We start from the raw sequence: 12,938 nt of genomic DNA, 5'->3' as shown, positions 1-12,938 counted from the left end.
GTCGCCAAGTTTGATTAAATTTGGCAAAGTAGTTTTAGAGAAGAAGATTTTTAGAAAAGTTACAAAAAATGATGAAAAGTTGTTAAAAATTGACTATATTAAAAGGGCAATAACTCCTTAAGGGGTCGACTGGCAATTTTGGTCATGTTGACTTATTTGTAGGTCTTACTCTGCTGAACATTATTGCTGTTTACAGTTTATCTCTATCTATAATAGTATTCAAGATAATAACCAAAAACTGCAAAATTTCCTTAAAATAACCATTTCAGGGGCAGCAACCCAACAACAGGTTATCCGATTCGTCTGAAAATTTCAGGGCAGATAGATCTTCACCTGATAAACAATTTTACCCCACGTCAGATTTGCTCTAAATGCTTTGGTTTTTGAGTTATAAGCCAAAAACTGCATTTTACCCCTATGTTCTATTTTTAGCCATGGCGGCCATCTTGGTTGGTTTGACGGGTCACGCCACACATTTTTTAAACTAGATATCCCAAGGATGATTGTGGCCAAGTTTGGTAGAATTTGGCCCAGTAGTTTCAGAGGAGAAGATTTTTGTAAAAGTTTACAGACGACGGACGACGGACGCAGGACGACGGACGACGGACGCCAAGTGATGAGAAAAGCTCACTTGACCTTTCAGGTCAGGTGAGCTAAAAATGTGTTTATGGGACACAGATGATTCCCTTCTTACATATACTGTTATAAAGACACTAAACTAGAGAAAAGTGACCTCACCCAAATTTGAACTTGCTCTTGTGGTTTATGATCATGCATTGTGTATAAGTTTCATAAAATTTGTTTTCCTTTATTTTCTTTTATATAAATCTGGCTTTGGGTTGTTTTTTTTTTTTATCTTAATTGTTTTACACTGATAATTTAGAGACCTTATAGCTTACTATGCAGTGCAAGTCAAGGTTTCATACTGTGACCTGTATAGCTAATATCAATATAGGTCAGCTAAAAATGAACAATGTTGTTCTTTGAAATTTATCTCTTGTTTTCAGAGTGCTTTATAGCTTAGTGCATGGTATATAAATGTATTTGCTCATTGATGAATTCCATACAGTTACGTCCGTGTACATTTACGCCAAACATTTTTCATTTTAAAATGAAAAATAAATTTTCAAATTGCTCTGCAAATCTTAAAGGTAGTTGGTTTGAAAAATGTAACAAAAACCTGTAGAAATCACTTTCGAAAAACCATTTTCTCTATGAGTTTTGAAATTTGTTATTTTCATGAAATTGTATTTTTGATTTAACGAAGATATTGAAACAAATAACAATAACTTTCTGTTAAAAATGATTTTATTTTGTCAAAAGTTTAAAATTATTAAAACATTTGTATTTGCTTGCTTTAGAAAACAAAACATATTTCAATCTCATTCTTAAAAGCAAATATTGAAAATACTGACCTTTAGCATTTTTCAATTTAGTTTACAATATTGACAAATGGAAAATGATCTAACGTGGAGCATTTTTCAATTTGACTTACAATATTGAAAAATGAAAAATGCTCAAGCGTGGAGCATTTTTCAATTTGTCTTCAAATATTGAAAAATGAAAAATGCTCCAACGTGGAGCATTTTTCAATTTGACGTTTAATATTGAAAAATGAAAAATGCTCCAATTTTTCAATTTTCATTTTACTGTGCAATATTCAAATTTGAAAAATGTTCATTATTTAAATGTCTAATAATGGGAACGAAATGTAATTTGTTTCAATGTAGGCGTTTTAAATGTTTGAATTGTTGTCCCTTTTTATTAAATGTTTTACTATTTCCGTTTTTTTTTTGTCTTGTTTTAAGCGCAATATGTCTTGAAGATCTTTTTAAGGTGTGTTTGTGTGTGTGTCTGAACTATGTATGGTATCAACAAATTCCGAACAAGAATGGTACACTGACAAGTACGATAATGACCACAAAGAATCATTCTTTCTTTTTATCTATATACAATGTATATAGCTGTCTTTGTAGCTACGTTTTTATATCTATCTGTCGATCTATCAATCTGTCATTCATTGTATATATCTTGCTATCTGTCTATCTATCTGACTTTTGTTTTTCTTTGTCTTTTCTTACCGTAAGTCGTTTGTTCTGAAAATGGAATTACTAGGCGATGCGGAGTAGACGAAGTAGCATTGAACCATATCATGGCTGAATGTGTCAAACATGTTAGAAAAGAAGAGAAAATATTAAAATATTAGATATTGTCCATGTCAGTTTCTGTACATGCTCAAGGAGCAGAGTTCGCGATTCGAAAGGGATGGGGAGGGATGGGTGTAGATATTAAATTATTCTGATCACTGTGCTAGTATATGTTTTCAATTTTGTATTTTTCTACATTGTACAGCATTTCCTAATTTTGAATCTGTTTAATACAAACTTGTTTTTCCCAAGCTTATGATATTCACAATTTCATTCGCAGAATTTCAAATAAGCAATCATCCTATAAAAGAAAATATCAAATTAACTTGCATGCATGTATGTGTGGTAAATGTATAAAGCATGAAAGACTTCTTATATTTGCTTTTACCGAAAACAAAATGTAGCAAAGAATATATAATAATTATGTGAATTAGTATTTCAACAAACATGAAACAGTTCCCCCGAGGTTCTGTACTATGTACATTCTATTATCATGTCTTTAATATGATTTTACATCTTCAATATGTGAAAGCAAAACGAGTATTATAGGACAAATTTGTCGACACAAAAAAAGGGTCTCAGTCAGTGACAATCTTCTTTTGAAATACAAAAAGGAAAAAATAACAGATCGACACAGATCGACACAAATGATCGAATTTCAAACCGTATGCATCATGTACATGGAACAAATACTAGTAGTTACATTTATCAAGCAAAGAAATCAACGTGTTTGAAGCTAGAGTTGGTAAAGCATTAGCGACAGTTAACCCTCGCTACCATCATTTACGACAGCAGCAGTGGTTGATCCAGAACTTTTCATAAGGGGTGGCACTGACTGACCTTAAGGGGGTCCAGTCATGCTTCGGCGATTTCCTATATAATCAACCAAATTTTCCCCACAAAAGGGTGGGGGCACCAACGGAAATACATTTTTGTACATAGTGTTTTAACTTCTGCAATGATGACAGCGTATAATGCACATGGTCGACGCTTCCGCAAAGCCAAAGTAAGGGACAACATCAAAAGTTCAATGTAGGATAATAAAAAAATAATTAATTTACATAGTTTTTTCACTGATTCCTTATTCTTAACTTAATTTGTGAAATATTGATTGTAAAAAGCGGACATATGTAAAATCGATTTTGGATAAACAAAACTCGCAGCAATTTCACACCCCTCCCCCTCTATCACAAACATCGAGCACGCTTGTATCTGTACTATGTGTTAAGCATTTTTTATAACTTGTTTCTTTGTTTGTATACGCCCGTCTAAAATGGGACATATTATGGTATACCGTTGTCCGTCCGTCGTCCACACTTCGGACAATTAATAAAAAACGCTTCCACCAGCTTTTATGGAATTTTATTTTCATGTTATGAATTTTTTTTCCTTAAAAAGGGGGGAGTTTTCCAGTTTTCGGAGACTTATTCTAAAATGCTTCCATCAACTTAATGAGACTTTGGTGAATAGTTTAAATCTATTGACGTATGCTCTGATTTTTATAAATTTCAGATTTTACGTTTCCGTGTCATGAATTTTTATGCTTAAAAAAGGGGGGATTTTCCAGTTTTCGGACAATCACTCATAAACACTTAAACAAAATTTTATGACAGTTTAGTGAACTGTTTAAATCTGTTGACTTAAGCTACCTTTCAATTTTTTTTTAAATTTCAGATTTTACGTTTTTTAGTTATGAATTTTTATATTGAAAAAAGGGGATTTTTTCCAGTTTTTTGGACAATAACTCAAACACGCTTTTACCAACTTTTATGAAACATTTACATTTTTGGAGTTATGGAGTGTTTATTCATAAAAAAATGAGGCTTTTTTTTCCAGTTTTTCGGATAATAAATCACAAATGCTTTCAGCATTTAATGATTAGACTATGGCGACTAGTTAATATATCTAATTATATAGTTAATATAGCTGCTTAACGTACAGCGGCAAATATTTTTTGCACATTTATGACATCCAAATGTTATTTTAATGAAACTTAAAGAAATGAGAAAACGTATGAACCCGTAATTAAAGAGAAAAATTTAACAAAATCTATGGCGCGTATGGTAGCTGAATCTGGTCTGGTGTTGAAATCCATACACAAAAGTCATTACTACGGCGTGTTGTACAGCTGTGCAATATTTTTAATGACGAGAACATTTATTTTCATTTATTGATAATGAATTCGAAGTAAATAATACTATCTTGAATTCTTTTCTTGTTAAGCATTTGGCAGCTTCCAAATTTTACGGAGAATTGTCATTGTAAGGCCAAATTTAACAGACTATCAATGAAATAACAAAACCAACTGCATGTGCGAGACTCTCATTGGTGGACAAGGTCGTATAACACCCTTATTAGTAAATAGAATAATAAGTAAAGAGAGTGTCTCATCCTATTCTGGACTTGAAATTGGTACATAAAAAAAGCCGATTTTAATTGATATTTTAAAAACATATAATATTGTATGTGTATGAAGAAAAACTGTCAATAAAAAACCGTTAAAAAGATTTCAAAAAATATATTGGTGTCGTTTTTGGTTTGAATTTAAGCAAAATATTACCAATAGATGCAGCATTGTCACACGTTAGTTTGTTAAATTGGTTGTACATGTATTCTTTTTGTATATGAAACTGGATGTAATAGACCAAAACAAGAAAACGCCCGTTCACATGCTGTTAAAAGGGCTTGTAATTAACGGTGTCTTTTGCTATTGTTCATCATATTTGTATTTTGTTCATTGTTTTGTACTTAAATCAGGCCGTAAGTTTAAGTTTTTTTGCATTTGTCATGTAGGTGCCTTTCATAGCTTACTATGCGGTATGGGTTTTACTCTTTGTTGAAGGCCGTCCGATGTCCTATAGTCGTTTAGTCATTTGTCTTCTTATATGTATAAGCATGTCCCTATTGTACATTTTTTTACTTCAATGTATTGAGAGATAAAAATTGAAGTATCGGCAAATGTACACTAACTGCAGACAGACTGATCAGAAAGTGTACACACGTTAAAACTCGTCGTAAAGTTAGACGATCAGACAGAGGAACAAAGTGTTTTCAATATAGCTCTTCTTCTAGACAAACAAGTATGCAAATATTCATACGTATACGCCGTAAAAAAAAATGTTATGTAACTTATCTATTGATAAAGACATCGTTCAATATCATTCTCTTATACCGGCTGCAGTACTTCCTATGAAATATTATATTACAACTTCATTTTCGGTCGATTGATGCAATAATGGCATGAGTTAAATTGCACAAAACAGCTCTTATTATAAAACAAGAAGTACTGCTCATAATTTACATTTGAAAGATAATTATCTTTTGAGTGTAAAAAAAAAATAAAATCAAAGTACGTCGGACCTTTTATAGTTGACGATACGGTATCGGTTTTGTCATTGTTGACGGTTATATGGTATGATCGCCTCACTTAATTTATAGTTGGTTCACATTTTGTCATGTCAATAATGTTGTCTATCATCTTACAGTACATCAAGCAATTTAGAACTAATGTCGGACGGAGATGCACCTTTATACTTCTAGCAGATCTACATCTGACAATGCAATCTGCTAGAATCCTTCATTTATATTAAGTATCAACGCTTTGAAAAACACCTGCATAAACTTGACAGCGAACTCGTGTACGGCGGGAATGATTACACGACGTTGTTGCGATTAAAACTTAATTTAACGTAATTTAGCGCCATACTGACAGACGTCGTAAAAAATAAAGATGTATGGCTTTTATTGAAAAAAACAAGCACATGGACCCCAATTGTTTTCTCTTGCAATCAATCAAGTACTGTTTCAAGAACACTCCGCCAAAATTTCAGGAAAAAAATAACGATCAAATTTTTTCTGCACTTCCGAAAAGACGCTAAAATATGGTCAATTTTTTATTTCGGATATAGCAATCTAAATCCGGAACATGATGATTTGGTTTAACCTTAAACTTGTTTCAGTATGTTGATGTCATGGATCAAGGGAATATTTTACAAAAACCCGGTTAAGTTATGACTTTTCGTTCAAAAGTATTGTTACTTTCTTTAAAAGTCATAATTTATTAAATTTCAGGGATTTTCTTCCAAATATGCAAATTTCGAACCAAATTATCTCTAAAAGTAGGTCATGAAGGTACTTTTTTCTTTGCATATTTAAAAAGTACACATTGAAATTGACCTTCTATCAAAATTTTAAGAAAAAATCAACGAGGGATCTCTACTGTATCGTATGCCCTTAAAGCATAAAGACAAGAGGAGCACCATGCGCTTACAGCAGAGCTCTTTATTTATTTATTTGAAAAGTCTTTTCAAAAGAGGGACGAAAGATACAAAAGGGACAGTCAAACTCATAAATCTAAAATAAACTGACAACGCCATGGCTAAAAATGAAGAAAACAAACAAACAAACAATACTACACATGGTACAACATAGAAAACTAAAGAATAAACAACACGAACCCCACCAAAAACTAGGGTTGATCTCAGGTGCTTCGAAAGGGTTAGCAGATCCTACTTCACATGTGGCTACCGTCGTGTTGCCAATGTGATAACAAATCCGGTAAATAGTCTAATTCGGTAGGTCACATTCATGAAAGGGAAGGGGATTGTAGTTACGACGTAAGGAACATATCCGATATCATTTGTGAAATGATTCAACTGTTTTTATAATATGCTTTTTATCACTGTTCAATGTTAAGGGGACGGTTGTGCACATATAAAACGAGTTTAATCACTAAGAGTCCTATATATGCGCCGTAAAACTATTTTTTCTCGAATGAATTGAATTGTTTTTAAATTTTTCTTTTTGGATTCTCTTATAGATTGTTGTGCGGTAATGGTTTTCATCAATGTTGAAGACTGTACTATGAATTATACTTGTTCACTTCATCATCATTTAATGTCTGGTGGAAAAAAAGTGTTTCTCTCGCAATCATACCACATCCTTTTTTTTTGTGAAATTATGAATAAAACAAAGTTTATCACTAGTATTCGTCAGTTTAGTTACAGAACATTCCATTCACGAATTGAGTAAATGAATACATGGAGAGCGCAGCGTTATTTATTTTCATGTGCCATACATGCTATACATATATGAATTTTTATAAATGTACATGTATCAATTGGTAATGTTTTTTGTACTTGCTACCTGGGAAACTAAGAAAAAATAAGATAGCACAGTTTCTTCGGTATTGATTATGTTTATTGATTACGTTACGACCAATAACAATAATAACAACAGTTGAAATTACTGAACAATAAGTGATATATATTTCACGATTATTAAAAAATGTATTCTGACACGATGAAAGCAGGAAACGTACGGTATCAACAATTCAAGACAAGAACCAGTTGCTCATTTTGATCAGTAGGAAAGGTGGAGAAACAAGGAGCATGTGTTATGCCCAAGTCACACTAGACCACTATTGCACCACGCTCACCGCGATCTAAAAGGTGAGGTCCCGGTACGAGCAGGATGAAAGTTTGGATTTTCATTGTTTTCACGATGCTACTACGATCCCGCTACGGGTCATGTTCTCATCACGCCTATTCTGAGTCTTCAATACGATAATCACGATTTATTACGCTAATCACGTTTTCATAACGACAATACATGCACGATTTATTCGATTGCAACACGATCTTAACACACTTTTTCTGCGATTATAGGCCGCTCTTACATCGACCGCTCTAAGTCCTTTCCACTTTCACTCTCTACGCTCTCGTCATTATCATCAACATCATATTGCATATACATACTGTTTATAAATAAATATTCTTCTAATTGTCATTTAAAATACGTAGAATTCTCGCAAACAACACAGGCATACCACCAAAATATACCAGAACTAGTGGGCATGATGGTAGAGATAGAGGTAGAATCAGAGGAGCCTCTGATACGAATTCTGATCCAGTAGACATATATGCATGTCAGATCAACCAATCCAACCTGAGTCACAACGCGATGCTGATCCATCGAGATCAAATGACGATATTTTATTGAACAATAGAGGAAATGATATAGATGTGTCAAGCATGGTTGTGCTTATCAAACCTTGACCAACGTTAAGTTTTTGATATTTGGTCTTTTTTTCTAACACTATATACAATATGTAATCTTTGTTTGGTGTATGGAAATATTTAATGATGTGCATGTCAGTCTGGCAGGTTTTATTTGGCCTTGACCTCATTTTCACTGTTCATTGCACAGTATTTAGTTTTTTTAGTTTTGTTCTGATTTTCTTAAACTATAAGAAATAGGTTAACTTTACTTGCTATATGGAATTGTAAGTTGTACACTTCTGCCTGCCATGGGTCAGATCCTTGACCTTAGTTAGGTGGTTCATGTGTTTAGTTTTCTCGGTTAAGTCTGTTTCTTAGAAACTATTAGCATGGGTCATTTATACTTAGTGATTTATTGTAAGGTGTACATGTATTTCTTGTTTTGTTTATATGACCTTGTCCTAATTTTCTTTGACCATGTTAAGTTTATGTGATAGTTGTAGTAAAGCTTTATATTTAGGACTATCAACATAGAGGGTGGGCAGGACCTTTGTCAGGACGTCAGGATCGGGTGTTTTTTTAGGTTGGTCCCCTCCGTAAAACATTCAGTATGCCTTCGGAATATACAAATATTAACAATTTCAATAACGGCCGGGAAACAGACTAGGTGTTTTTAAGCCTGTGATTTCGGGATTAACCCTTTCGGGACCCGGGATTTTTTTTCTTCATTCAGGACCTCGGGATTTCATGTTTTTAAGTCCAGGATTTTGGATCAACATAATATCAATGATTAGTAAAGAAGGCGAGACATTTCAGCGTGTGCACTCTTTTCGTAATTTGAGAAATTTTAAATAATTTGAATATTTATCGAAATTGCCTCTTTGTTGATACTATTATATTTTTTGTAGCTCGTCCGCTCCCCTTTTATATTCGTTATGTAAACAGAAAGTCACAACTGTTTTGTTTTTTTACACGGATCACGAAACTTTTATCCTGATCCATATCAGGCTGATAATTCTGAGTATACAATCCATCTTGATCAAAATGAATTTTGCAAGTAGCCCCAGAAGTGGGATATAGAGAGGGGGTGCTATTGAGGTTACAAAAAGGGATGGTCGGATATAGGATTATTAAAATGTGGGTAATGAAATCAAGGGGACACCAAAGGTGGGATCTGGAGAACAAACAAAAAAGATGAATTTAGGAAAAGGCGCACACCGAGTCACTCCAACCTCATTCACGTGAATGAAATGAAATCCCATCTGTAATGTCAGAATAAGATTTTAGTGTTGTTTACTTTTTTTAGGGGGAGGACGGGCGGGCATCATAGGAAGATCTCCCATCTCTGACTCAAAATATGGATAATTTTATGTCAAAGGTTTTATGATTCTCCCTGACAGCTTCAGACATAATAATTTTGTATCTTCTATTTTTTTTAAATAGACAATCCAATTTAGAATGGAAATGGGAAATGTGTCAAAGAGATAATAACCCGACCATATATAAAGAACAGACAACAGCAGAAGGTCACCAATAGGTCTTTAATGCAGCGAGAAACTGCCGCACCCAGAGGCGTTCTTCAGCTTGCCCCTAAACAAATATATATATACATGTACTAGTTCAGTGATAATGGACGCCATACTAAACAAGTTAAAAACTAAAAACCTAAATTAAAAAATAATACAAGACTAACAGAGGCCAGAGGCTCCTGACTTGGAACAGGCGCAAAATAAGTGGGGTTAAACATGTTTATGAGATTTCAACCCTCCCCTGATACCTTTGACCAATGTAGAAAAGTAAACGCATAACCATACACCCAGTCCGATGTCAGAAAAGGTAACAAAAGAAAATAAACAAAATGATAATAACACATAAATAACAACAGACTACCAGAAGTTACTGACATGTCAGCTCCAGACCTTAATTAAACTGATTTTAAGATTACGTCTTCATCATAGGAATATCAGGCAACTCCCGTTAGGGGTTCAGTATTATACAAATTATAAAATATTTTAGAGAAAAACATAACCCGTGTCATGCCAACAACTGGTTTTTAAAAAATATGTTTAATCCCGATGTAAAGACCCTATAAGTGAAACAATATTAAAACCAAAATATGCAAACTTTAACAACCTGACAACCACAACAGAATTTTACTATATCCCTTCTTCCTAAGTCTGTTTAACAGTTTTTTTTTATATCTTCTATAATGTTCCTTGTTGTCGTTAGTTGATGTGATTCATAAGTGTTTCTCGTTCTGTATATAGATTATACCGTTGTTTTTCCCGCTTGAATCGTTTTACACCAGTCATTTTGGGAACAATTTATAGCTTATTGTTTTATGTGAACCATGACTCTGTGTTGAAGACCGTTCTTTGACCTATAATGGTTTTTATTTTTAAAATTGTGACTTAGAAGGCAAACTGTCTCATTGGCACTCATACCACATCTTCTTATATCTAGAGAAATGTAAACTAGCTTCACATTTGAAGTTAATTTTTAGCTAAAATGCCACCGCACATTCATTCCAAATAAAAAAAAATCTGTCTCAAAATGAACAAACTTTAAGTAATCAGCAATATCAGTCTTGACAACATTAAACATATTTTGACTATACATTGACACAAAATGTACCAAATAAACCATACTATAAAAATAAAAGACCACAGGAACAATTATACACCTACATTTTCAAAACTTGTCTCCTAAAGACAGTCGTATCTAATTCCATCGAGCACTGACTCAAATGTCTGCTTCATTTCTGATTAGTTTTCCCAAAATAATGTATTTCAGTTAAAAACAGAAAAATCGCTGTAAAATTCAACATCAACCTCGCGGGACCAACATTTAGCATTAGTAATTCTGATTGAGATTCGGAGATGTAAACCACAGCTTGTTCTAGTTGTAAACAGAGACGATGGATGCCAAATGTTAAAGCACTATTGGTATTAAAATAGCTAAGTAATACTAACCCCCCAAAAAAAACCAGTGAACAAATTATTTAATTCATTTTATCTAGTTAAGAAAGGGAGCATTCAATGACTTCCAAAATGAGCTGTATTTAGAAGGAAAATGGCATATTAATCAACCTTATACAGAGAGACTGGGAACAGAACAGCTTTCCTAGGTGTTGTTTTTATCTTTACATATTTTCTAGGTTGTCAACGAGGGTATCACCAAATCCTTAGCAATTGCATGAAAGTACGAAATCTTATGTTACAATATTTTTCATTTACTATTTATTGATAAATAGCTCTCAGCTTTGGTGAAGCTATTCTGTCGTTGAGAGTTTTGTAGGGCATAATGTAATAGCTTTTCGCTATGCTAAATCCTTTAATGGCAAAAACCGAACCGTGTTGTTACGAGCAGGATTATATATGCCTTGATCTGTGCGTGTTCGTATTGCTCAGATGTTATCTTAAATGTATATTAACTTTTTAAAGAAGTTTACAAATGTTTTGCAACGGTGCAAATACTAAACTTTGGAGTAAAAATAAATATCTCTATCAATGAATTAAACAAACCAATATCCATTTGATTTAACAGATATAAAGAGAATATGTAGTTAACCTGAATGTGAACAACAAAATAGGGAAATATAAAGTTAAGGGTTTTAAGCAAGGGAAATAACAATATTTTTTTGCATAATAATCCTGCGCCACATCACAAAATTTTGCTGGTGCGTTATTGTTCTCCTATCTTTTCGGGGTAAGGTAATAAATGTGTATACACGGGTTCACACATACACATATGTGTATTATATTTAAAGCATAAAAACAAAACTTTGATTAAACAAATTGAAAAATCCTCAACACAAATAAAAACATTTTCATTTTTGAGAAAAAAAAATTAAAGATGAAAAGTCAACATTTTTCATTTTTCAATATTTCAAAGCAAATTGAAAAATGCTCCACATTGGAGCATTTTTCATTTTTCAATTTTTAAAGGCAAATTGAAAAATGCTCCACGTTGGAGCATTTTTCATTTTTTGATTTTTGAAGGGAAATTGAAAAATGCTCCACGTTGGAGCATTTTTCATTTTTCAATTTTTAAAGGCAAATTGAAAAATGCTCCACGTTTTAGCATTTTTCATTTTTCAATATTTTATGGCAAATTGAAAACTGCTTAAGGTTACCAATTTCAATATTTTGTCCTTAAGAAGGAGATTGAAATTTGTTTCTTTTCTAAAACAATCAAATTCAAATGTTTTAATTTATTCAAACTGTTGATAAGATGAAATCTTTTTAAGACAAACTTATCATTACTTTTAATATTATCCTCGTGAAATCAAATAATGTAATGTCATGAAAATTACAAATTTCAATTCTCATAACGATGTTTGTTACATTTATCAAACCAATTAATTTTAAAATTTGTAGGGTATTTTCAAAATCTATTTGTTCAGCTTAAAATGAAAAATGTTTGGCGTAAATATACACGGTCTCAGTTACCTGCAGATGCTCTCATTCTGTCAATAGTCTTTAGTTGATGGTTGCCTCATTAAAAATTACTACAAATACTATGCTGTCACGATTTGAAGGAGTGCTTTCTTTAAATATTGTACAATGTAAATTCATTTCCAGATGATTTAATATTTATCTTTCCTCTTTGCTTACTTTTATCATACAATGTTATACCTGTTAACATTCGAGATTCTATTATATCATCTGACTTTAGATCTATAGTACCATCCCCTTGTATGGCAAAACCATGGCCACCACTTGAATTTAATGGAATATCGTCCTTCTCTTCTTCAGATTCAATGTTATGGTTACCTATTTAGCAAAAGAAA

The 12,938-nt window shown here is 32.7% G+C and overlaps 1 protein-coding gene across 3 annotated transcripts in view; it reads right to left on the bottom strand.

Annotated features, from left to right (window-relative positions):
* The window catches only part of LOC143075943 (uncharacterized), an 85,134-nt gene that overhangs the window by 40,213 nt on the left and 31,983 nt on the right, over nucleotides 1–12,938 (bottom strand). Inside the window, exon 17 of one of the 3 annotated variants that reach the window (XM_076251543.1) lies at nucleotides 12,763–12,921. The exons of the other annotated variants lie outside the window; for them this stretch is intronic. Within the exon in view, the coding sequence (XP_076107658.1) occupies nucleotides 12,763–12,921 (159 nt within the window). The remainder of the gene's footprint in view (nucleotides 1–12,762; nucleotides 12,922–12,938) is intronic. 3 annotated transcript variants of the gene reach the window in all.

The sequence above is a fragment of the Mytilus galloprovincialis genome, chromosome 5, assembly GCF_965363235.1.
Source record: "Mytilus galloprovincialis chromosome 5, xbMytGall1.hap1.1, whole genome shotgun sequence".
In the NCBI taxonomy this organism is placed as follows: domain Eukaryota; kingdom Metazoa; phylum Mollusca; class Bivalvia; order Mytilida; family Mytilidae; genus Mytilus; species Mytilus galloprovincialis.
This window is presented reverse-complemented; position numbering and strand designations above follow the sequence as displayed.